Genomic DNA, 24,626 nt, shown 5'->3' with positions numbered 1-24,626 from the left:
TTATGGTGCCCGCGGGAGGACGTCCAAGAGAAGAGCAGGAGACAGATGGGTGCTTGGTCTGGAGAATCGGGGAACGGCAGAGAGCTCTATCTGGGGTGGAGGCTGATATTTTGAATCAAGGGCGGAGATGATTAACTTTAGTTTACAGATAAAGCTCGCAGCTTGTCCGTAGCTGCACAGGGATGCAGCAAGGACTTGAATTCAGATCTTTGGAGTTCAAGATCTGTGGTGCCTGTGAGCCCTAAATCTAGTGCTAATCCCCCTACTCCAGCTTCTGCAAGGGGAGGAGGAAGCAGGTGTCTGAATATGTTTGTCTTCTCTTCGTGCATCTGCTGCCTGAAATTGCATTTGCCCGGAACTTGCAGGCGGGGGCATTTCGAGGTGGCGTGGAGATAGTGAGAGATGAAGAAAGAGAGAGTCTTGTCTTTTGGTAACCACAAGCCCTCAACTGATGTACACTCAGCACGTTGGCGGTTGTCAACATGTGAAGATTTCAACAACCGTGAAGTCGGCTGGGATGAGGTCTAGAGAGGCTGATGCTGCCACCACGGTCACCTCAGGGAGTGGAGAACTGAGGTGCTGGGACCCCTCTTATCTGGGACCCCTCATCTCATTCCTTGACCAGTAGCTTCTGTCCACAGTGAGTCCTGGGTGTGGCTGAAGGTTTCCACCTTCCAAAAAGTCAAGGGAGCTGAGCTGGGACCTCCATGGCCCAGGAGCAAGGGGTGTTCCAGCCGGTACCCTAGAGGAAAATCTGGTCTTAGCTCCAAAATCACATCCTCAGAAAAGTGAGCTGTGACTCCCTTCTAAGTCAGGCCATCCTACCTACTGTCTCTCAGGGTTTGGTTTTGTTTTTGGTTTTTTGGTGCGTATATTTCTCTCTCCCACTAGACCGTAAGCTCCAAAAGAGCCAGACCGGGTCTGTTTTGTCTACTTGGCATGTTTCCTAACTCCTGACTCATATTTGTCAAATAAATGAATGAATGCCCCCTAAGACCGAGGCCCTAGGCTTCACAGCAGAAGCAGCCCTTGTCTGTTTACTGAATGTGTTCCAGCTAGCAGAATGTCACTTTCAATTCTGCAATTTGGTGGTGGTAATGGGGGGGGGGTGGGAGCAGGATGCACTGAGGTTCCTCCCCCCCCCACCCCCCGGAAACAGATGGTAAAAGGGCTTAAAGGATTGCTGCTTCCCCCAGCACCTTTCTGTGTCCCCACCCCCACCCCCACCCCGCTACCCACCCTGCGCCTGCCATCACACTCCGCGTTCCTTTCCTGGGGCTGAAACGGGCTCTGGTAGTCAATTCTCCTTCCTTCTAACTCCAGGCACCAAGGCGGGTGGGATGAAAATTCCTTATTTAGCCAATTGTTTTCCCTCTTCTCTCCATGAACTTCCCAGCCTTCCTCATTCCTCTTCAACTTGTGCTCACACCTCTTTTTAAATGTTCGAAACACCATCTCTCAAGCTATGGCATAACTTACTGTACTTCAATAGCCACACGTTTCTTATGTGTGCCAGGCAGGGGACCAGGCCCGGAGTGGGGAGCAGAACACAGGCGACCAAGACATGAACCCCACCCTCTAGGTCTCACAGCTGATTGGCACAAACAGGCCAGTCTACAATCTCAGGCTAAAGAGAAGCCCCATTTGTCTGGAGCACCAGGCCAGGGCTTGGGAAGTAGGTGGCTTTTATGGAAGACAGCTAGTAAGTTTTAGGAGTCGATCCACCTTCCTGGGAAAGTGAAAGCATTCAGGTGGAGGGAACACAGAAGCAAATGCCGAGTTGGAAGGGGCTCGGCCTCTGCGGGCAAGGACCAGCGGATGCAGGACATAAGAGATCACTTGCAAAGGCAGGTGAGGGCTGCTCACGGAGGCTCTTGAATGTCAGGTGAGGAGACTGGTCTGAAGCCAGTGGGCGATAGGCAATCATCTGAGCTGTGCTTTACAAAGGTGAATAGGGCTGTGCTGAGTCAGGGGGAGGCAGAGGCAGGGAGACAAGTTAGAGGTTGTTCCCTTAGCGAAGGGGAGCACTAATGGCTCTAGGAGGGCACTGGCCGTGGGGCAGAAGGAGCTGATTCTCCTGTGTGATAACAGCCTCAACTAACTGCCCCCTCAGCCCGAGGCTGGTTTGCCTTCTCCACTTCTCTTTTTGTTTTCTGGTTTTTCCCAGTTTAAGCAAAGAAGGAAATTCATAACAAAAATCTCCTCCTTCCTCTTCCTTCTCCAGCCCGGCTCTCTCTTGGCCCAGGTTCTCCTCTCCTGACTCTTAGTATCGGGCGCCCCTCTATACGGCCTCTGGCTGTGAGATCTCTCTTTATGTTCCATTCCTATCTTCAGATGTCCACCCCCCCCCCCCAGCCCACGATCTGGGGGCTGTGCCTGAGCAGTCGGTTTGCTAATGAATCATAGAAGCAGTACTGATTTATTTCTAGAAGTTGCCTCTCACCAAGGGATTTGGGAGACCCTGCCCTTCCCTAAGGGAACTAACTTTGAGGGGGCCTACAAGCCCCACACTAGTGAAACCACTAGAGATCCGTTGAGAGCTGGAATATTCTCCCAGCTCAGAGAGGATCAGTGAGCCCTCTGCTCCCATAGCTGGCAGGTGCAGAAAGTAGGGTTTTGCTTCAGTCTAGCGACCCAGACGTGGCACTTGGAGAAGGGAGATCTGGGGCCTGGTTGTGGGTCACTGCGGTGAGCATCCTTGATATGCAGTGAGGGAGCAGTTCGCCCAGAGAACCTCTGGAGCTTTCTCAGGGCAAAGGGGAGGATTTGGAGTCTGGACCCCATTTTCCTCGCACCTGCAGGGCTCTAGACAAGTAGCTTGTTCGTTGTCACCGTGACATGCATAGCACCCGCGGGGCGGGGGGGTGGGGGCAGCGTCCCAGGGGATTCCCAGGCTCCGCAGGTGACTCGTGGGACTTCCGTGACCTCACAGGCAAAACTTGACCCCCCTCCCCGGGGGGCGGGGCTGCAAGCACCCTGGGTAGACCCGGGTGCCCGAAGGTCGCTGAGTCTTGCCCCTCTCCGGCCGGAGACGCGCTATGGGACTACTGATCGCCAAGCTGATGAGCATCTTCGCGAACCAGGGTAAAGGGCGCACAGTGCCTTCAAGCGACGGCTTTGATCCGGCTCCCACCTGGGGCTCCCCAGATCTGGGGTGCGGGCGGATGCGCTGGGGGACCTCGGGCTCCGAGAGCCCTGCGTGGACACTTCTTGCAGACTCCGCGGTCTCCCCTGCCCCCTCCCCGCCTGCTCTTCGAGGGTCGCGCGCTACGGTGCACCCCGGGGCGCAGGGTTGGACAAGCCTCCTTCCTCCTGGCTAAAAGCCGCCGCCGCTTTTCCTGCGATGGTGATTTCGCGCTCGGCTCTTTCCCCAGACCCCTTCTCTTGGCAAGCCCAGGGCGCCCCTGACCTTTCGGACAACCGCTTTTCTGGAAATATGGAGTGACGGAGGTGGCGCTCAGCTCTCGTCTCTACTGTCTGGGAGTGGCGCGGGTGTCCGGGGCTGGGTGGGAAGCAAACCTGTCCAGTTGGTTTTGTGTGGGGGAGGGGTGTAGGGGAGCAGAAGTGGTACAGTGGGCAGAGGTCTCCCAGCCCGCTGGAAACACTCGTCTTCTTCTGGGGAAGCCCGGTAGGGCACACGGTCCCTTGGTTACTGAGTTTGGCCCTGACCCTGCCCTTCCCCCTGCATGACTCCAGAGCACAAGGTCATCATCGTGGGACTGGACAATGCGGGAAAGACCACCATTCTCTACCAGTTGTAAGTGACCCTCTGACGGAAAGAGGTGGGGGTTGGGTCTTCCCACCAGACTGACAGACATTTGGACCAATCACCGGAGCCCTTCCCTGGGTTCCCCTGGTTTTTAGCCAGGAGGAGTGGTGAGGGGGGACGCTGGTGTGACCTTCCTGGTACAGTGAGCCTTCAGACCTGTGGCCCCTCGCCTGGGATTCGAATCCTGCCCGTATGGGCAGCCCTAGTGTTCCCCGCCATACACCCCCCCCCCCCCCCGCCCGGCCCCGAACCGACCAGACTGGGTTGTGCAGCCCTGAAGCTGTCAGAAACTGACTTCTCTTCCCGCCTCCCTGCTCTTCGCTCCCCCTAGCGGCCGGTCTCTCCTTTCTAACTCCCCACCTCACCTTTGCCTCCTAACTTTGTCCCCTTCTTCACACCCAAAAGGGAGAGGGTGCAGTTTGGAGTCTGGCTGAGCTTTGTGGCTCCCAATCCAGCCGAGATGGACACAAGTGCTGACTAATTATCCATCGGTGCTTTTCCCAATATGCAGTCTCTGGATGGCATCTCTCTCCTTTGGAGCCTCCAGAGTATTTACTTAGGAAGATTTTCCCCTGAAAAAGTAGTGTATATAAATGGTTATTTTAAACCAGAAGAAAAGAGAAAATCAAACACTACACACACATACAGTGAAAACTAAATTTCCCCGCCCTAATGCCCGGATCTTCCAGAGGCACTCCCTGCATATAAAACGGTGAGTGTTTTCTATGTTAAAGCACCTCTCTGATGGCCTTTGCTTGTATCGGTCTCCTTTTCCCCAAATCCCTTGCTACTCAAAGGGTGGTCCACAGACCAGCCGCATTGGCATCAACTGGAAGCTTGTTAGAAACGCAAAACACTGGGCCCCTGCCTAGGCTCATTGGATCAGAACCTGCATTTTAACAAGACTCCCAGGTGATTCAGCTGCACATTAAAGTTTGGGGACACTGCTCTAATTAGACTCCCATCTCTTGGGTCTGCACCAGGGCAAGACTTGGTCTTACTCCTGCCTGCACTCCCCTGGGCCCAGAGACTTGGTCAACCCCGGGCTGAGCCGTTCTGAGTTTGATTCAGCCTGACTTGCGAGCAGAGGGGTGGGAACAGAACGGGCCGCGCTCTTGGTGACCTGTCTTCCCTCCCCAGCCTGATGAATGAGGTGGTCCATACATCTCCCACCATCGGTAGCAACGTGGAGGAGATTGTCCTGCAAAAGACACACTTCCTCATGTGGGACATAGGGGGACAGGAGGCTCTGCGCTCTACCTGGAACACGTACTACTCCAACACTGAGGTGAGGAGAGCATCGGGGCCGGAAGGGGCCTTCAAGGCAGCTGTGTGATGTGAGCCCGTCACTGAGCCTTCTCTGAGCCTTGCTTCCCCCCACCGCTTGGTGAGGTGGAGATTGCAATGACTTCCCTCAATTGTTGTGAAATTTAAATAATAAAACAATAGCTAATGCATATGTTTCAAATACTTAATGCAGCACAGCGTTCAGTTAAGATTTTTGGATACTCCTTGGCAGATCTGTCTGCTTGCACTCTGATGCACTGCATGGGGTAGGCCCTTGGTCTCCAGGGGCCTTACTTTCTCCCGCTCACCAGCTGTGTGTCATAGAGCAAGATCTGTCCTCCTGCGGAACGCGTCTCCTCATTTGTAAATGGGGATCACGATGGTCCCAACGGCACGGGGGACCTGAGGGGGACCTGACCGGAGTCGTGAATGGCCAGGGCTTGGCCCAGCCTCTGGCACGCAATCAGAGGTTGTGCTGTGCGCCCCCACCCCCCCACCCCCCCACTGCCTGGGTGGAAAAGGGAATTAAAATGCAAGGAGGCAGTGAGAGCTTGAGACCAGACCAGTTCTCTGTGGGGCTTACATCCGGGTGGTGCAGAGGCCGGTCCGGGAGCACAGTGGGCAGGAGACACGTTCATCAGAGGGAAAGCCCACGGCTCACAGTTCCCCTCTGCTGGCCAGTTCATCATCCTTGTGATTGACAGCACGGACCGGGATCGGCTGCTGACCACTCGGGAGGAGCTGTACAGGATGCTGGCCCATGAGGTAAGGCCCCTGAGGTTGGGAGAGAGCCCAGTGTCCTCGCTGTGTGACTTCAGCCGACTCACTTAGCCTCTCTGAGCTTCATTCCTGATCCCCCAGTCTCTGAGAGCCTCCACCCCGGCAGTCTGAAGAGCAATAATGCCCTCAGCACGCCTGGTCACAGAAGCCAGAGTTGCTGGTTCAGGTCCTGACCCCGGTTCTCATTCACTGTGGGACCCCCCAAGAGGTTGCTTCACTTCTCGTATCCTCAGTTTGCCCAAGTATGAAATGGGAGGGATCACCAAATTACTGCCTCATGGGACCGTTGTAAGGATCACATGAGCTGGTTGGGAGGCATTCCGTGAGCTGTCGGTGTCCATGGATGTGGTTGTTTTCACTTGATGTGGTTGCCCTGTCCCTGTCCCACCTGGGCATGGGCCTCTCCTGCAGGCTGACTGGGGCTGGGCTCTTCTGTCCACAGGCTCTGCGAGATGCTTCCGTCCTGATCTTTGCCAACAAGCAGGATATGAAGGACTCCATGACCACCGTGGAAATCTCTCAATTCCTCACTCTTAGTGCCATCAAAGACCACCCGTGGCACATACAGGGATGCTGTGCCCTCACTGGGGAAGGGTTAGTGGCTGCCCCACCTGCACCTCCAGGGTTCGGCCCAACCAATGAACAGCTGACCATCAGAACCTTCTCCTGTTTCTCTCCTGTCAGGATCTGGCTCACACTTAGCTCCTGGGCCGAGTCAGTCAAGCACCCACCCACAGCTGAGATGCTGTGGGTAAGCAGTGAGCAGGATAGAGTGCCTGTGCTCAGGCTCGTTCTGAAAGACAGGCGACAGGCCACCTCAGCACAAACATTTTAGGTACACAGAGGTGCTTTGAATAAAGTGGAATTGGATTAACAGTGATAGACGGGGCAGGGTTGGGTCTGACTCAGCTCTGGTGGTCAGGGACGCCCTCTACTAGGACATGACCTTTGGGCTGCAATCCAAATGGGGAGAAGACGGCCACAGCCATGGGAAGACCTGGGGGCAAGCCTTCCAGGCAGAAGTTGCTGACTCTTTCCAACCTTGAGTTTTCTTATCTGTAAAGAGGAGGGTGAGTATATCTACTCCCTCTGTAAGTTCCTGTTGAGAGCACGTGACATCAATCATCCAACATTTATCGAGCCCCGAATTTGTGCCAGGCACTTTTCTAGGCACCAGAGAAACAGCGGCGAACAAACCACAAAATCCCCTGCCCTCATGGAGGTTACTTTCCATTGGGGGGGGGGGGACAGACACTAAACAATAAAAATAAGAAACATATATAGTGAGTTAGAAAGTGATAAATGCTTGGGAAAGATCAAGTAGGCAAAGGAGATTGGAAGCACATGGGCAAATGTTGCCATTTTGGATAAGGTACCAGGGAGGGGCCACCAGAAAGTAGCTGCTGAGTATAAATACCTGAAGGATGTGAAGGAGCCAGGTCACGGTCACATAGAAAGGGCCTTGAGTCAGGCTTGGAAAATTCTCTTTTCTCTCTCAAGTGGGATCACAGCAGGCTGGGGACCCAGGCGCCCGGAGACTTTAGGCAGGTGGGCCCAAGGCACCACACGTTTCTGATAGTGTCCTTGCCACCCTCCTCCCGCAACCCACATCCATCCCCTCTGCCAGACGGTAGACCGCAGAGGGCATGTCTGTTTTTTTTCACCAGTAACCTGATGTACTCAGTCCATTTATACTTGTCGATTGAGAGATTGGATGCGACTTTGGTTGTCCCCTCCGTCAGCTCTGGGTAGGGGCCGGGGACTTGGAGGCCATCATCCTTGCAGGATATGCTGATCTTTGCCCTGTTCCACCTTCCCTGCAGGCTGCCCGCGGGACTCCAGTGGATGCAGTCTCAGACCACTGCCAACTGATGTCCCAGGCTGAGGCCATCCAAATACTTTGGGGGTTTTGCTTGGACTACGTGGGTGGAAAACCCGAGTGACTATTCCTTTTCTACGATTCTCGGATGGGAGCTGGGTCGGCTATGGACAGTGAGGTGAGATTGCCACAGTCCACCCAACCCTGTGAGCTTGACTGCATGCCCTGAATTGCTGTAGACAGGACAGCAGAAAAGCTGCCCTTTCCTCCGTGGAAGCAGGTGTCCTTGGAGGCACCAGGCAAGCTGTCAGACATGTTGAGGGATTAGGATGTGGAGCCCAGTCCCCTTGGCCTGCAGCCTCTTTGAGGAAAAAATGGCGGGGGGGGAGGGGGCTGAGTAAGAGACCCCCTGGAATTGCTCTTTATTTCCTAGAACCCCACCCCCGGCCCCTTGGCTCCCACCCCAGCTCTCTGGCCCCTCAGCCATCTTTGAGGAAAGGAGATTCCAGAGAGGTGAAGGGGCGGGCTCAAGGGAAGGAGGGCAAAGCCAAAAACTGGTGGGAAGGGAGAGGGAGGAGGACGGGACACCCCAGACAGGGACAGTCCCTTGCATGGCGGGGAGTCCCACTCCTCCCAGGCCTTTCTGTTCCCTCTGAGATGCTGGCTCTGACCACAGCTTGTGAGCGTTCAGCCATCTCATCCTATGCCCTTCATTCCCGGTCCTTCCAATGTGAATCCCATTCCTCCCAAATTTCCCTGATTCCTACAGAGTGCCTATCTTGACCATCTTTTGTAATGAATTTTTTCCACATTGTTTTAGAATTTTTATAAAAGTGTAATAAATGCCATTGAAAACTGCTCACCTCTTATTTCTGCCTGCTCCTTCTACCTGTGCTTCAAACTGGCTTTTGGTTTTTGTACGGGGCTATCAGGTAGCGGAAAATCTTCCTTGGAAATAGAGGGGGTGGTGCCTTAAGGTCCATCTGCCCAGAGGACTGGCTGGCTCTTTGGTCCTGGGCTCTATCACCCTCTGCTCAGGTAACTGACACTTGGCTTGCCAGGACTGGGAGCTTTCGGCTGTACCTGGGGCTAGGGGTGGAGTGGCTTGATGCTGACTCATGGAGGAGGGAAGTAGAGGCCCTTAGGGATTAGAAAAGCCCAGCAGTCCGATCTCGGTAGAGCTGAAGACAGGATGGAAACCCAGGCTGTCCATCTGTATAGAGGGAGCAGCGCCGTTACCCCATAAGACCTGGGATGGTCCTGGAACCTGTGGGTCTCTCTCCTTCCCAAGTCAGGCAGTGGACATCTCGGGGGCAGTCAGGACACAGTTGTAGAGGTCCCAGGATTCCTTAACCCTGTGGTTTTCCTGAGGCGTGATTGTGGAGGAAGAACTCAGCAATCCTAGCCATCCCCATTCGGATTCTGCTTTTTCCATTAGATCGTTTTGGCACAGCTCTCAGGTAACAGCGTAATTTAATATTTTCTTATACTACAGAAATCTATTCTAAGAAGAGGGTAGCGGCGTGTTGGGGGTATAGCTCAGTGGTAGAGCATTTGACTGCAGATCAAGAGGTCCCCGGTTCAAATCCGGGTGCCCCCTCTCTGTTCCAGCCTTTTCGTGTTTTCTTTGTCCCGCAGTCCACCTCTCAAAGTGCCCTAGCAAGGGAGAGGGGATGCAACTCAGGGCCCTGTTACCTGCTTTTGCAGGAAGGCCAGGGTGGAGTCCCCGCCCCGCAGATCCACGCACTCAGGTCGCGTGTGTCGACTAGAGCGATGCAGTGCGAGGGCAAGGAGCTCCGGGCTAACCCTAGGTGGACGATACAGACGACCCATTTCGGTAGTGCTACGGCTGAGGCGGTCCCACTCCCAGGTCGGCTTGGCCAGTGACCCGACGGCTTTTCCTGGGGAGGGAGGCCGAGTATCTAAGGGCCAGGCTTGGGCTGGGGAAGGAAGGCCCAGAGAAGCGCGCCTGAGCGTGCGGGACGGAAAGAGGGGCGCCAAGAAGCAATAAAGGAGCTCTAGCAGGGCAGGAAACTGGGAACCCCGCGCAAGAGAATGTCTCCGAATCGAGGGCTCTCGAATGATCTCGAGGGCTTTCTCCTCCCACATTCCCAAACTGCATTTTCGGGGAACAAGTTCTGCGCTCAGGAGAGTAATCTTTTGAGATTGACATCATTCCCAATTTTTGGAAACGTCGGACTCCACTTTTCGCAAATCCGTCAAAGCGCCTGCGCAGCAGAAGCACTAAGAGGCTACCGCGCCGGGACGTCAGCAGAGGGGGTATAGCTCAGTGGTAGAGCATTTGACTGCAGATCAAGAGGTCCCCGGTTCAAATCCGGGTGCCCCCTTGGGATCAGTTTTCGTGGACCACGGTGTCCATGCGCGTTTTTATTTAAAGTTTCCCCCCGTCCACAATTTCATGTTGACGTTTCCTTCGCTACCCCTCTTTTGGGGAGACGACAATTGGTGCAAGAAAGACGAGAGCCTGCAAGAAGCGGGAATTCTCAAGTTACGGTTCTTAAAATGTGCTCCCCGGACCAGCACCACCACCTGGAGGCGTGTTAGAAATGCAGATTCTCGCTTTTTCTGAGAACTATTGAATTAGAAACTTGGGAGTGGCGTCCAGAAATTTGTGTTTTAATAAGCCCTCCAGGTGATTTTGATGTACACTCAAGATCCTGAGGCTTACATTAAAAAAAATTTACGTCCCTTGCTTCTAACTATTTCCAAGCTGCTGTTTTCAGCCTGAGCCCTTAAAAGAAACCTTGTAAGACAGACCGCGTCTCTCCATGTGGCCACTAGAGGGCAGCAAGAAGCCACAGCTGGAGGCGGATGCCTATTCCCATTTGAGAGTGGGCAAAATTGGGATTTGAATTAGACAACGAGAAGAACTTATCGACAGGCTTTGCCTTGTCCCATTGTAAGGGATTAAAGAGTTCAGGGCTGGAGGAGGTTGTTTCTGGGACCCTGAATCCAGAGGAGGGAGGAACTGGGATTCTGAGGGATTAGGGGGTCTTTTAGTTCTTGTTTCCTTCTCAAGTCCTTCCTTTGGCCTGTCAGGGAACACCCCTCTTCCAGCCCATGCTGTTCCTTCTCCTGTCCCCACGCGTATCCCTCTTCCTGGGGAATTCCCCCAAGGGCACTCAGAGTCCATACCCTACCTGTCCTCGATTGTCCAGTCCCTAGGCCCCAGCCCGAGAAGAAGCCAGAAGCCCCTTACCCCTCACTCGTCCCCCCCCCCCCACCCCCCCCGTGCTCCAGCTCCTTGGTATCGCACAAAGTAGGTCAGGGGAGGGAAGAGACAATTCCGTGTCCTGACCTGATTCCCTGCCGTCTATTAAATCTCCTAAATTGCGGGTATTTTTATTCTGTCCTGGAAGAAAAAAAAAAAAATGGTGATCTATCCCCAGAGTCTGTCATAAGGTGGTGGCAGGTGGGGTGAGACGTCTTCTTGGTGTGGGGCTGGCTTTGAAGATTGATTGGGACCCTGAGCAGGCCTGGAGTCCCCAAAGAGAAGGGTGGCTTCGGCTACCTTCTGGCCGGGGGGTGAGGGGAGGTGCAGGCTATTTTAACCGACTGCGCCACCCAGGCGCCCCTTCTATTTTAAAGTAGGTGTGAGCCAGGCCCCCTTCACCCCAGCCCCCCCGCCCCCCCCCCCCGTGTCTGCTGGGCTGGTGGGCAAGACGGTGCTGGAAATGGGGAGTGACGGGAAAAAAAGAAAGGAGCCACGGGGTCGGTGGGTGGAATTCGGGCCTGTACTGGTGAGAGAAGCTGGGGGGTCTCTGCTGCAAGGGGAGATTCCTGGGGTGGGGATGGGCATCAGAAAGCCACAGAACTCTGAGGAACAGCCCAGAAAGTCGGGAAGCCTGGTAGAGCTTGGGGGGGTCGCTATGGCAGGAGCCCATCGTCCGAGGAGAGAGGCGGCCTGTCCCTTCCTGGAGTGTGCACCCCCCACCAGGGTTTTGTCTCCCCGGCTTTCCCACGGGAGTGAAGGAGGGGAAGGGAGGCAGGAGCTAAGGTGCGGGGTGGGGTGCCGCGGCTGCTCTCCAGGGCTTCTCCCAGCCCAGGGTCCCCCGCCCCGTCCCCTACTCCGCCCCCAGCACCCCCCCCGCCCCCTCCCAACCGCCGTCGGAGCGCTCCGGGAGGGCTGGGAGGACCCGGGAAGACTCCGAGAGCGCTCGGGAGGCGCCGCGCCCCCCCGCCCCGCCCCCTCCCCTTCCGCGCTCCGGGGAGGCCGTCGCTCTGCTCGCTCGCCGCCCGCCCGCGCCCGCGCCCGCGCCCGCTCCCGCCGCCCCGCCGGGCCCCGCGCTCCGCCGCCGCCTCGCCGCCCACTCCTCCGCCCGCCAGCCCCGGGGACCGCGCCGCCCGAGCCCGGCCCCTCCCTCGCCGGGGCCCGGGCCGCAGCGGGCCGGGGGCGGGTCCCGACACCCACCATGCGGGCAGAGCTCTGGCTCCTGGTGCTGGTGCTCAGGGAGGCTGCCCGGGCGCTGAGCCCCCCGCCCGGAGCAGGTAGGACTGGCCGGAGTTGGGGGGGGGGAGGGGGGTGGGCCGGGGCCGGGGAGGGGGCAGTCAGGCAGGCGTGGGCACGAGCAAGTACCCACCAGCTGGCGATGTCGGGCTGGGGGGGGGGGGCGCTGTCCGCGGAGGGCCAAGAGCTCTGTGGGCTGTGGCAGGTGGACAGGGACCCACTCACTTTCTTTAAACACATGCGTGAGTGAGAGTAAAGGCGGCAGACACTGATACCCCCCACTTCTTTCCTCCTGGAAGGACACTGGAGGGACCCTAGTAGAGGGGGCTACATAAGGCAGTGACTCTGGCCCCAAAGGGGACAGTGGGGGAGTCGTAGAGACCCCTGGTCACACTGAAGAAGGATGAATCTGATGAGATGGGGAGCCTGCGGTGCCTCCTGCCCCAGCTTTGCCTCCTCTTTCTCTTCCGTGCCCCACCGCCCCCCACCCCCACCCCCAAGCTGACCCAGGTTGGGTCTGAGTCGGATTTTGGGGCTGGGCGGGAGCAATCAGGGGAATGGTGGAGACCCAGCATCTCTCCCAGGGGAAGCTCTGTAGCAGCCTGGCCTGCTAGCAGGCTTCGTCTCCCTGCTTGGAGCCTGGAGAACAGTCCTGGGCCCACGAAGAAGCAACTTGCTGCTCCCCCCTTCCCCAGCCTCCAGGGTCCCCCTGTCACTCTTGCTGCACTGTCCTTGTGGACTCTGGCCATTAGTTGCTCTGGCTCTGGGTAGTGGGGGGCTCCCATTTGCACACTCCTCTCCCCGGCACCGTTCTCCACAATCACCTCTCCCACCTGGAAGTCCTTTCTGAGGTCTACCTTGAGTCTCTCTTATTATAAAAGAACCATTTTTTCGGCTTGCAATTTTACATGCCCCTCCTTTCTCCTCAGGCACCCAGACCTTCTCTGGGGTTGGGGAGGTGGGTGATTTGCAGTCCAGCCTCTTGACAGAGAGAATTGGGAAGACAGAGCTTTATGCCTCACTGACATAGGTGTCCTTTAAATGGGACAGAGCAGTGGCACGAGGTTGTCCGGGAGATGCTGTAGTTGGGGCTGCTTTGTCTCTGAGGTGCGCTACATCAGGCACAGCATCAGTGACAGCGTTCTTGACTTTAATGGTCCTTGTATGTAGCTGAGACAAGCTTGGGTCCCTGTTGAGAAGGAGGGTGGGAAAGGGTACTGGTGGTGAAAATGTGGGCAGAGAGCAGTGGAAGCTGATGTGGCAAGAGGCTGTTGGTTCAGAACCACCAGGTTTCAGGGAGACCACACAGACAAGGGCCAGAGACTTGGCTTCTTGTCCCAACATCTCACTTGCTGTGTGACCTTGAACAAGTTACTTTCCTTCTCTGGGCCTGTTTCTCCACTTATAAAGGGAGGCTGTGAGCAAAATCTTTACCTCTTGGTGGTGGGATTCCGAGAGATTTTTTTTTCTTTTTTATGACTGTCGTTCCCTTTCAGATTTGTTGTGACATGTGTGGGTAATTGATAATTCAAAAAATCCATATAAAAAGGAAGAGGTTGGACAGGTCAGTTTTTGAAGTCCTTTGCAGCCCCAAACCTGGTGAGACCTTTTGAACCCAGGATGTGACTGGGTTGATGAGGGGGGTGGGCCCTGGACCCCTGGCTGAGTTGGGAGAACTGTGGAGACGGTTGGGGAAGGGGAATTGAGAGGTAACAAGCATGTGCTGGGGGATGGTGGCCAGACTGGGGCCTGGCTGAGGGCTGCCTCCTCAGAGTCGGGTTGGGGTCGTGGATACCTGGGGAGGTCAGGAAGAGGGGGGCAGGCAGAGACTTAATTCAAATCTCTAAGTAGAGGACACCCTGTCTTCTCGGCTTTGCTAGAGATTCAGCCAGGAAAAAATGTACTTTCTCTGCAGCAGGAGAGATGGGTTGGACTTAAGGAAGCTCTAGGAAGCCAGAGGGGGCAGCTATTAACTCTCGGTCCAGCGGTTTTTTTCACCAGGCCTGGCTGGATTGGAGGAAAGGTCTGTGTGGTGGTAGGGGGTGTTGTCTGCTGGAGGAAGAGGTGGAGGGGTGGATATTCTAGGGGAGGCCTCTAAGGAGGGACAGCCTGGCTCAGATCAGTGGCGGAGCCCTGGGGCCTGGTGAAAGGGCAGCGGAGCCCCAAGGCTCCAAGCTCTGTGGGCAGGGGGCCCTCAGGAGGGGGCTGCGGTCTCCCCTCCCTCTTGATGGGTTGGCTTGTTTGGTGGAGCCTTGAAACTCCATCCATCATTAGAATGGAAGCAGGAGAAAGATGAGTAACCTTAAAGATATAGTCAGAAGGGGAGGGAAGACCACTAGAGGGGGACAGACAGGAAGATGGCCTTAGGAGGCACTGGCAGGGGCAGCAGGGTTTGGCCCCAGTGGGACCAATGCTGCCTAAAACAGCTATAGCGAGAAAAGGCAGCTGGAGGGCATGTCTTTGGTCTGGGAGTCGGGAGATCAGGCCCAACCCCAATCCCTGGTGATCCTGGCCACTTCCTCCTTTCTCTGCACCTTGGTTTCCTCTTTTATAAAACGGGGTTTGGGCCAGATTGTGTCTAGGGCCCCTTATAACCATGATTCTGCTTCCGACCTCCTTCTTGCCACCAGACACTTCCAAACAAACTGAGACTAAAGTCCAGATTTCTGTTTTGTTTTCCAATTGGGAAAAATTTCCATTTCTCAGGAAAACATTAATAAATAAGAGCTTGGATTGTATTGCCTTAAAGTCCAAATTTCTTAGAGTGGATAGCCTCCCCCCCCCGCCCCCCATCCCGGCACCTGCTCTCACGCTCCCCAGGTCCATCCCTCAACACATCCAGGCTCTGTCCCCTCTGGTCCTCAAGTAACACTGGCTTCTCTTCATCCAGGTCTCAGCTCAAGGGCCACCTCCTCCTCCACACAGAGGCCCACCATGATGGCGCTGCCCAGGGTAGAAATAAAGCCCAACACTTCCGTCTGTCTTAGAGCACCCGTCCCCACCGCACGCTCTCTTGTTCACCACACTCTTCATTTTGCAGGAGTGTTTTCCAACTAGAATTTTCACGGGCACAGGGGCTGTCTCTGCCCGTTCCCTCTTGTTGCCCCAGCACCCAGTGCAGTGCCTGGCACACAGTAGGGTCTCAATGAGTGTGTATTGAATGAGTGAGTGAATCAGAGGTGGTCACGGACCCCAGACTCTCCCTTCGAGAGAAACTCACACTTCTCTGCTCTCCCGTTCTTCTCTGACTACTTGGTGGTCCCTTCCTGCTAATCCCTTGTGCCTCCTTCCCTCTCCCCAGGGGAAGGTCCACGGTGGGAGCCTCAGTGGGTTTCCCAGCAAGAGGATGCGACTGGGGGCTTCGTAACTAGGGCACCAGATTTCAGCTCAGAGTCTGGAGACTCTCTCAAGTTCCTTGGAAAGTTGGTTCTCACGTAAAACCCAGGAAAGGCAGGGGAACTTTGCTGGTATTTTGTTAAAGACTCCAAGTGTAGGTTTTATCATTCCCCTTTTACAGATAAGGAAGCTGAGGTTTAGAGGGATTAGGTAATTTGTTCAGCGTCACAGTCAGTAAGTAGTAGATTCAGGGTTCAACTTCAAGTTTGTGTGATTCCAAACCTGTGCTCCTTTATTGCTGTGGCATTGCAGTGAGGGTTTCCAGTGGGCCTGTGCCCCAGGGGAAGGGTTTTCTCAGCCTTGCGGATCTCAAGTAACATTTAAAGATCCCCCTCCCCTTCCTTCCCTCCCTCTCTTTCCTCCCTCCCTCCCTCCTTCCTTCCTTCCTTCCTTCCTTCCTTCCTTCCTTCCTTCCTTCCTTCCTTTCTTTCCTTCCTTTCTTTCCTTCCTTCCTTCCTTCCTTCCTTCCTTCCTTCCTTCCTTCCTTCTTTCCTCCCTCCCTCCTTCCTTCCTTCCTTCCTTCCTTCCTTCTTCCTTTTTTTTTCTTTCTTTCTTTCTTCCTTCCTTCCTTCCTTCCTTCCTTCCTTCCTTCCTTCCTTCCTTCTTTCCTCCCTCCTTCCTTCCTTCCTTCCTTCCTTCCTTCCTTCCTTCTTCCTTCTTTTTCTTTCTTTCTTTCTTTCTTTCCTCCCTCCTTCCTTTCTTTCTTTCTTTCCTTCCTTCCTTCTTTCCTCCCTCCCTCCTTCCTTCCTCTTTCTTTCTTTCTTTCTTTCTTTCTTTCTCCTTCCTTCCTTCTTTCCTTTTCCTTCCTTCCTTCCTTCCTTCCTTCCTTCCTTCCTTCCTTCCTTCATCTATATGTACTTTCTAAGCCTTTGCTCTGTATCAGGTACCTAGAGCCTGCAGATGCACAGACAGTCACAACATGTTGGGATCAGGGCCGGGATGATGCATGTAGCATTTGGGGTGAGGAGGAGAGATGTCAGGGGATGCTTTGGGGAGAGATGACATCTTATGGGACTTGAAAGATGAGCAAAAGGTCATCAGAAGAAGGGTTCATTTATGGAGCAGAGTGGTTCCGGCTGGGAAAGCCACGTGTGTGAGGCCCTGTGGCCAGAGAGAGCAGGGCTGGATCCTGGCGAGGGCTTTAGGGAGACAGGAGGGCGGAGGAGAGAGGAGGGATCCGGTCAGGAAGGGCCTTCAGCTGGAGGGCTCTGGAGAGCTGGACGCATGGGAGAAATGGAATCACGTGTGTCCTCTAGAAAGAATGCCCTGGAGAGAGTGTGAGAGACTAGTTGGAGGGCATTAAGGGCGGAGGCTGTGGCCGTGGGGCTGGAATGGTGAGCTTGGGTGATGGGTGGGACGAGGGTGGCTTGGCCAGGCACTGGGGTGGCATGACGTGGCCTCCTGAAGTCAGCCCGTGGTTTCTTGTGCCAGAGCAGGACAGTGGCACGTGGAGAGACCTGGGGTTCTACTGCTGCTGGGCCGCCCTCCTGCATGCCAGGGTACACAGTCTCCCAGGGCAGCTCCAAAATTCAGGCCCAGTGGTCCCCAGTAAGCCCAGCCCACATGCCTGTCCTTCCCTGGGCTGCCCCTGCACCTTAGGAAATAGCCTGGGGTCGCTGGGCGCTTCTTGTTACACTTTCTGTGGCCTGAGCAGACCCTAAGGTCAACCTGCCCTGTGTGCCAATCTCGCCATGGACTCGTTGTGTGACCTGGGGAGATTCCTTAACATCTCTGTGTCTCAGTTCCCAATTCGTAAAATAGATCTAAAACTAGCACCGATCTCAAGGGGTTATTGGGAGGATTAAATGAGTTAATGTGTTTTAAAGCATTGGGAAGAGTGGTAGCAAAGAGTGAGCGTTTTCGAAAAGTCAGCTGTCATTTTTATTCTTCCTATTGCCGCTGTGACAGCATGCTGCTTGGGGCCATGGGTGAACGCGTGGATGAATAAAGAACAGCGTGATCTCCGGGAGCTTCTCGCCGTCACTCACGGGCAGGTGCACTCACGTGACGTGGGTGCTGGGAAGGTGAAGCTGTCCGATGCGGGACAGAAGGTAGAGCAGAGAGTGGCCGAGGGTTGGAAGAGTGTGCAACACATGTGTGAGCATGCAGGGGGGACGGCCCGGACCTTCAGGCAAGTCTGCGTGTGCACAGGCACGTGGGTCCCTACACACAGACACACGTGAGCAACCAGCTGCGTTGGCTCCTTCCACAAGCTGAGGGGGTGATGTCCTGTCCTCGCCAATTGGGAGGGGGAAGAGTGGCAGGGAGACAGATGTCGTGGGGGCTGAGAGGGTCAGACTCAGGGCCGGGCCAGGGTAGGGCAGGTTCCCGGGCAGTCTCCCTCTCCATCCCCTTCCCTGCCCGACTTAGTGGACTCTTTGCCTCTGACCTTGGCCCTGAACCCTCTCATTCTAAAGCCTTCGCATTTGTTTTTCACTTGATGCTCATGGCAGCCTGCCCTGTAGACATGATTGTCACCCCCATTTTAGTGATGAGGGAATTGAGGCTCAGAGAGGTCAGCAGATGGGTCCAAGGTCAAACAGCTTCTGGGTGCGGGTGTCCCTTCCCTGACCCCTCATCTTGGCTGGGCCCCCCTTCCCAGCCCTCTTCTCAGGCCTTGGGCCCCCACGTCGCAGGCACCCTCCTGTCTCAGTTGCAGGATTGTGATGCGTGCAGACCTCTAGCATCCCTTTCCAGGCTGGCTAAGCCCTTCTACTTGCTCTGCACACGTTCCTTTCCTGTTCTGGCTCCAGCCCAGGCCCGAGGGCTGCTTGCAGGAGGACCCGGGGAGCTGGGCAGAGCAGCCCGGCACAAACCGTTCTATCTCCAGAAGCAGCTGTGGGCCCCACCCGAGAGGGGCAAGACAGCCTTGGCTTGGGGTCTGAGCCAACGGCAGGCTGCCTTCCCAGCCCTGGGCTTAGGCCCGTCTCAGCCAGTGGGCAACCTGGGGAAGGGGCCTGGGGGCCGCCCCACTCCCCACCTCCTCCAGAGCATCTGGTTGCGATTAGGGGCAGAGAAGTGAGAGAGGGCCGGCAAGGGTCCAGCAAGCACCAGCAGCCAAGAATGACTTAATTGGATGAAATGTCTAATGACAAACCAGGGCCCCACAGCAGAGTCCTGGCCCCAGCCCCAGGCCTGGTGCTGGCCAAGCCTTGTCTCAACCTCTGTCCTTGCAGGCTCCCAAGAGTTACCTCCACTATCGCGTCCTCAATGGTACAGTGATTGGGCACCTACTGTTTGCTAGACACTGAGAATGCACATTTGCAGGAGGTGGGGAGAGTCCTGGGGGAGCTCGTCTGCCAGAGGGACAGACATGTAGTTACACCAGTGGGTGCTCTAGGAAAGACGGTTACATCCAGAAGCTCTAGGGAGTGGCGGACAAGGGCATCGGACACAGGGTCGGCCTGAAATCGATGAATATCACAGGAAATATCAGACCCACCTCTCTGGTGATCTGTGTCCCATATACACGTCCAGGGTAGGTGTGACAATTGCAGTGACAATATAAGACACATCTTTAGGGGCACAAATCTTTCTAAAAAGGAAAAGCATGGTTTCTGTGCCATTCAGAATAAAGGTAATGACCTAGACGGGACAGAGAACACCGGGTCTAGGAATGGCTGCTGAATGGCCAGTGCGGCCACTTCCCCATCCTGGGCCCTGGCAAACATCGTTAATTGATCGTGACAATCTTTCCTGCTAAACGCTGATGGGGCTTCAGGGTTTGTCTCGATTAGAGCACTCCTGGCTGTCACTAAATGATTGGAGATGGCTTTTGAGATGAAACCCATTTGCCATCTTTGATGGAGGCTAAGCTCCATGTTTTATGGAGAAAGGGACTTGCCCAAGGTGTTTGCAGGTAGTCACAGGACTACACAGTGGTCCCCGCTATGGGGACATCTTTGATTGTCACAGTCTGGGAGGAGGTGCTACTGGAATCTAGTGGGCAGAGGCCGGGAATGCTGCTGAACATGTTACGATGCTCAGGACAGCCTCCACAGCCAAGAATTCTCCAGTCCAGAATGTCAATGGTGCTAATGTTGAGAAGCCCTGAACTCAAAGAACTCTACTCTCTGACTCTCTAGTCCCTGGAGTCTCCTGGAAGATGAGCTTATGCGCCATTTCTGGCGGAGAAATCAGGAACTGGTTTGGAATGTTCCAGAGCAAAGGTGCTCACCCTTGTCTACAGAGTTAGGTTCAGGGCTTCCCCAAAGCTCCCCTGGGGATTATTTTAAGAATCCTAACGCCCAGGCCACACCACAGAACAATTATATCAGGATCTCTGGGGTGGGAACCAGACAGTAGGAATTGTTAAAGCTCCTCCAGTGATTCTGTGTGCAGCAGAGGTTGAGAATAATTACCCCTTTGGACATTTGGAACTTATCTCCCTCCCTAACCCAACAGGTGACTCTCTTTAACCTCTGTGAGCCCTTGATTCCTGTCTGCAAAATGGAGAGCATCCTGTCTCCTGCGGAGGGCTGGGTGAGGTCTAACGGTGTGCTGTGTGCAGAGTGTGTGGCACGGAGGCGACACGTGGCGCTCAGTGCACAATGGGTGTCTCCTGCCCTGGCAGCTGTCCCCACGGTCAGTGATGGCGTGGTGCTGGGGCCTCTGCAGAGTAGATGGGCTGCTCCCCTGCTTGGACCTTCACTCTGGACTGCCGGGACTCAGCTTACTGTCTCCTTCTCCCAGGTCAGGATGCAGGCGGAGGCTCTGGGCGGGCTGCCAAGCGGATCACGCAGGGATGGAGTCGGAGAGCCCGAGCGAGCCCCGGGCAGGCATCAGAGTCGGACAGGACCCAGCTGAGCCAAGACCCGGGTGGGGGCACCCTGGCCATTGACACACTGCCAGATAACGGGACCAGGGTGGTGGTGAGTGCTGGAGGAACGTGGAAGGGGAGGGAAGTGGCGGTGAGGGACTCCCCAGGTGCCCTGAGTAAACTTGTCAGCCCTGCAAATCACAGATCCTTTGGGATTGGCCTTGGCTGTCGGCATGGAGAGAGGGATCCCAGGGGAGGGGATGAGAGCAGGGCCCAGCCTGGGACATTAAATCTTCGCATCTCAGAGCTTCGTAGATCGCCCACCTCCTCGTGCACCCAGGGAGGTGAGGTGACTTGCTCAAGGATGCACAGCCTGTGCACAGGCTTCCTGGCCGTGGGTTCTTGCGTGGCCCGAGGCCTCCACTAAACGCTGAATGAAGGTGGCATTATTGGTCACATCTAGCTGCCCGCTCAGGCCCCTCTCCCTTCTCATTCCTGCACCATTTACAGACCCTGTAGCCCCAAAGGGTTAACGGCCAAAGAGACTCTGGCTGCTTAGCTTCAGGGCAGGGCACTGAGTAGAGAAGACAATTGGCGAGAGAATGAAACGTCTGCCTGGGGCAGTTCTGGGGGTGGTGCGTCCGTCCGGGCTAGGGGAGTCAAGGCCCAGAGGAGGTGCTGTCCTTGCAGCGTGTGGCCCTGCTCTCCAGCGGGCTTTCTGGGAGGCCGACGGGGGCCTCTGTGTCTGGGGGTGAATCTGTCGTCACGTGTGCGTGTGTTTGCACCTGCCGTCTGACGGTTTTTGTATATTATGTACAATATACGGTGGGTTACCACCGTATTTCTAAGTAATTTGCTCACGCTGCCACCTCTTGATTAATTCCCTTAGACATTGTCTGTTGACTACCTGTTGTGTAGATGAAAATTTGCCTTTTATGCACGCCCTCGACCGTCATTCTGCTGCCAGTGTTTTTGCTAAATCTCTGCTCTGCTTTATATCATGATAATCGTGTAAATATTGTTCACCACTAATCCAAGCAGGGTAATATTGTTGACTTTCTCGAACAGTTTTTGTTTTTCCTGGATCCTTGCCCCAACCCCCTGTTTGTTTACTTTTGTGTACTTACCATAGCTATATATTCTTATATATCTACTGGCTTCAAATAGAGTTTTTGGTGTGGTACAACCTGTCCTTTTTTTCCCCCCCCCCACCCCCACCCCCCAGAAACCTCTCTCCTGTTGTTCTGCTCCAACCTGGGCTGGCTGCTTGCCCACCTGCCCACCCCACGGTCATTGTGGGACCTCCCTCTCCTCCAAGGTTGGAACCCCCTTATCTGTCTCCTGTGTCGGGTGCCCTATTCTCTCAATCTTTCCTGCTTGCCCCCCTTGTTTGTTTAGCTTCCTGAGAAAGGTTACACAGGAGGGAACATTCTTTAGAAAACTCACATATCTGAAAATGCCTTTTTAAAAAAAAATATTTTTCTTTTATTTTGAGTTATTTAAATGTATGTTTATTTTTGAGAGAGACAGAGCACAATTGGGGGCGGGGCAGAGACAGAGGGAGACACGGAATCCGAAGCAGGCTCCGGGCTCTTGAGCTGTCAGCACAGAGCTTGACACGGGGCTGGAACCCACGAACCGTGAGATCACGACCTAAGCTGAAGTCAGACATTTAACCGGCTGAGCCACCCGGGCGCCCCCAAAATGCCTTTATTCTGTCCTTACACTTGATTGATGGTCTGGCTGAATATAGAATTCTAGATTAAAAATAATTTTCCTTCAGAGGTTTGCAGGCATCTTCTGGCTTCCAGTGTCACTGTTGAGAGGTTTGATGTCCTTCTTACTCTTGGTGTTTGTATGTGCTCCCTCCCCGCTCTGGAAGCTCTTGGGGTGTAACCCCCACATTCTGGAAGTGCAGTGATGTGCTCTGACTCTGGGACTTACACCCACCAGTTCTGGCAAGTCCTCCTGTTTTATTTCTTTGACAATCTTCTCTCTGCCTATTTCCTTCTTTCTGTAGGTCTCCTTGATTCAACGTTCATCTCAGGGATCGATCACTGAACTTCTCTTTTCTGTTGTATATTTACAGGGTTTGCTTGTTGGTTTTGGTCCATTTTCTGGGAGACTTTTCCCAACTTTGTTTTCTGAATGTTACTGATTCTTTTTTCTATGATCATATTTTTAATTTCTAAGAGCTCTTTATTATTTTCCGATTATTGCTTTCCTTAGGAAAAAACAAAAGGCATTCTGTTCTTGTGTCATGGATGTAAGATCTTTTCTGTCTTAGGATAGTTTAAAATTTTAAATATTTTTTTTCCTGCTCCTTCTTTCCTTCCTTCCTTCCTTCCTTCCTTCCTTCCTTCCTTCCTTCCTCCCCCTTTCCTTCCTTCCTCCCCCTTTCCTTCCCTCCTTCCTCCTTTCCTTCCTTCTTTCTTTCCTTCCTTCCTTCTTTCCTTCCCCTTTCTTTCCCTCCTTCCTCCTTTCCTTCCTCCTTCCTTCCTTCCTTCCCTCCTCCTTTCCTTTCCTCCTTCCTTCCTTCCCTCCTTCCTCCTTTCTTTCCCTTCCTTCTTCCTTCCTTCCTTCCCTCCTCCTTTCCTTTCCTCCTTCCTTCCTTCCCCCTTCCTTCCCTCCTTCCTCCTTTCTTTTCCTTCCTTCTTCCTTCCTTCCTTCATTCCCTCCTCCCTTCCTTCCTTCATTCCCTCCTCCCTTCCTTCCTTCATTCCCTCCTCCCTTCCTTCCTTCATTCCCTCCTCCCTTCCTTCCTTCCTCCCTCCCTTCTTTCTTTCCTTCCTTCCTTCCTCCCTCCCTCCCTTCTTTCTTTCCTTCCTTCCTTCTTTCCTTCCCTCCTTCCTCCTTTCTTTCCTTCTTCCTTCCTTCCTTCCTTCCTTCCCTCCTCCTTTTCTTTCCTCCTTTCTTCCTTCCCCCTTCCTTCCCTCCTTCCTCCTTTCTTTTCCTTCCTTCCTTCCCTCCTTCCTCCTTTCCTCCTTCCTTCCTTCCCCTTCCTTCCCTCCTTCCTCCTTTCTTTCCTTCCTTCCTTCCTTCCTTCCCTCCTTCCTCCTTTCCTTTCCTCCTTCCTTCCTTCCTTCTTTCCTTCCCTCCTTCCTCCTTTCCTTCCTTCCTTCCTTCCTTCCTTCCTTCCTTCCTTCCTTCCTCCCTTCCTTCCTTCCTTCCTTCCCCCTTCCTTTCCTCCTTCCCCTTTTCTTCCTTCCTTCCTTCCTTCCTTCTTTCCTTCCTTCCTTCCTTCCTTCCTCCCCCTTTCCTTCCTCCCCCTTTCCTTCCCTCCTTCCTCCTTTCCTTCCTTCCTCCCTCCCTCCCTTCTTTCTTTCCTTCCTTCCTTCTTTCCTTCCCCTTTCTTTCCCTCCTTCCTCCTTTCCTTCCTCCTTCCTTCCTTCCTTCCTTCCCTCCTCCTTTCCTTTCCTCCTTCCTTCCTTCCCTCCTTCCTCCTTTCTTTCCCTTCCTTCTTCCTTCCTTCCTTCCTTCCCTTCCTCCTCCTTTCCTTTCCTCCTTCCTTCCTTCCTCCTTCCTTCCCTCCTTCCTCCTTTCTTTTCCTTCCTTCTTCCTTCCTTCCTTCATTCCCTCCTCCCTTCCTTCCTTCATTCCCTCCTCCCTTCCTTCCTTCATTCCCTCCTCCCTTCCTTCCTTCATTCCCTCCTCCCTCCTTTCCTTTCCTCCTTCATTCCTTCCTCCCTCCCTCCCTTATTTCTTTCCTTCCTTCCTTCTTTCCTTCCCTCCTTCCTCCTTTCTTTCCTTCTTCCTTCCTTCCTTCCCTCCTCCTTTCCTTTCCTCCTTTCTTCCTTCCCCCTTCCTTCCCTCCTTCCTCCTTTCTTTTCCTTCCTTCCTTCCCTCCTTCCTCCTTTCCTCCTTCCTTCCTTCCCCTTCCTTCCCTCCTTCCTCCTTTCTTTCCTTCCTTCCTTCCTTCCTTCCTTCCCCCTTCCTTTCCTCCTTCCCCTTTTCTTCCTTCCTTCCTTCCTTCCTTCCTTCCTTCCTTCCTTCTTTCCTTCCTTCCTTCCTTCCTCCCCCTTTCCTTCCTCCCCCTTTCCTTCCCTCCTTCCTCCTTTCCTTCCTTCCTTCCTCCCTCCCTCCCTTCTTTCTTTCCTTCCTTCCTTCTTTCCTTCCCTCCTTCCTCCTTTCTTTCCTTCTTCCTTCCTTCCTTCCCTCCTCCTTTCCTTTCCTCCTTTCTTCCTTCCCCCTTCCTTCCCTCCTTCCTCCTTTCTTTTCCTTCCTTCCTTCCCTCCTTCCTCCTTTCCTCCTTCCTTCCTTCCCCTTCCTTCCCTCCTTCCTCCTTTCTTTTCCTTCCTTCTTCCTTCCTTCATTCCCTCCTCCCTTCCTTCCTTCATTCCCTCCTCCC

At 54.4% G+C, this 24,626-nt stretch overlaps 2 protein-coding genes and 2 non-coding genes across 8 annotated transcripts in view; all 4 read left to right on the top strand.

The window, feature by feature from the left end:
- The first annotated feature begins 436 nt into the window (after positions 1–436).
- Positions 437–8,512, top strand: ARL5C (ADP ribosylation factor like GTPase 5C). Of its 5 annotated transcripts, none has more exons than XR_006962349.1 (6): positions 2,945–3,084; positions 3,697–3,757; positions 4,910–5,057; positions 5,738–5,821; positions 6,279–6,906; positions 7,660–8,512. XR_006962349.1 is itself a non-coding variant. In XM_047081171.1 (6 exons), exons 1-6 carry the CDS (start codon positions 3,039–3,041, stop codon positions 7,706–7,708), a joined length of 540 nt encoding a protein of 179 aa, XP_046937127.1. In that variant the 5' UTR covers positions 2,950–3,038; the 3' UTR covers positions 7,709–8,512. The 5 variants fall into 5 exon arrangements, 4 of the variants coding, with proteins under 4 accessions (XP_046937126.1, XP_046937124.1, XP_046937127.1 ...); XM_047081171.1 differs by having other exon boundaries at positions 2,950–3,084; positions 6,279–6,430; XM_047081169.1 differs by adding an exon at positions 3,375–3,450 and having other exon boundaries at positions 3,060–3,084; positions 6,279–8,512.
- A 671-nt stretch (positions 8,513–9,183) lies between these two features.
- TRNAC-GCA (transfer RNA cysteine (anticodon GCA)) lies at positions 9,184–9,255 on the top strand. The gene has a single exon. It is a non-coding gene; the product is annotated as a tRNA-Cys (tRNA).
- Positions 9,256–9,931: 676 nt separating this feature from the next.
- On the top strand, positions 9,932–10,003 carry TRNAC-GCA (transfer RNA cysteine (anticodon GCA)). The gene has a single exon. It is a non-coding gene; the product is annotated as a tRNA-Cys (tRNA).
- Positions 10,004–12,088: 2,085 nt separating this feature from the next.
- PLXDC1 (plexin domain containing 1) overlaps positions 12,089–24,626 on the top strand; it is a 62,789-nt gene continuing 50,251 nt past the window's right edge. Inside the window, exons 1-2 of the mRNA XM_047081750.1 lie at positions 12,089–12,164; positions 20,212–20,390. Of these exons, the coding sequence (XP_046937706.1) occupies positions 12,089–12,164; positions 20,212–20,390 (255 nt within the window). The remainder of the gene's footprint in view (positions 12,165–20,211; positions 20,391–24,626) is intronic.

The sequence above is a fragment of the Lynx rufus genome, unplaced genomic scaffold (assembly GCF_022079265.1).
Source record: "Lynx rufus isolate CCGP_SWC_20201006 ecotype Redwood Valley unplaced genomic scaffold, mLynRuf1.p SCAF_18, whole genome shotgun sequence".
Classification (NCBI taxonomy): Eukaryota; Metazoa; Chordata; class Mammalia; order Carnivora; family Felidae; genus Lynx; species Lynx rufus.
Note: the sequence above shows the minus strand (reverse complement) of the source record. Positions and strands in the feature narration are given on the sequence as shown.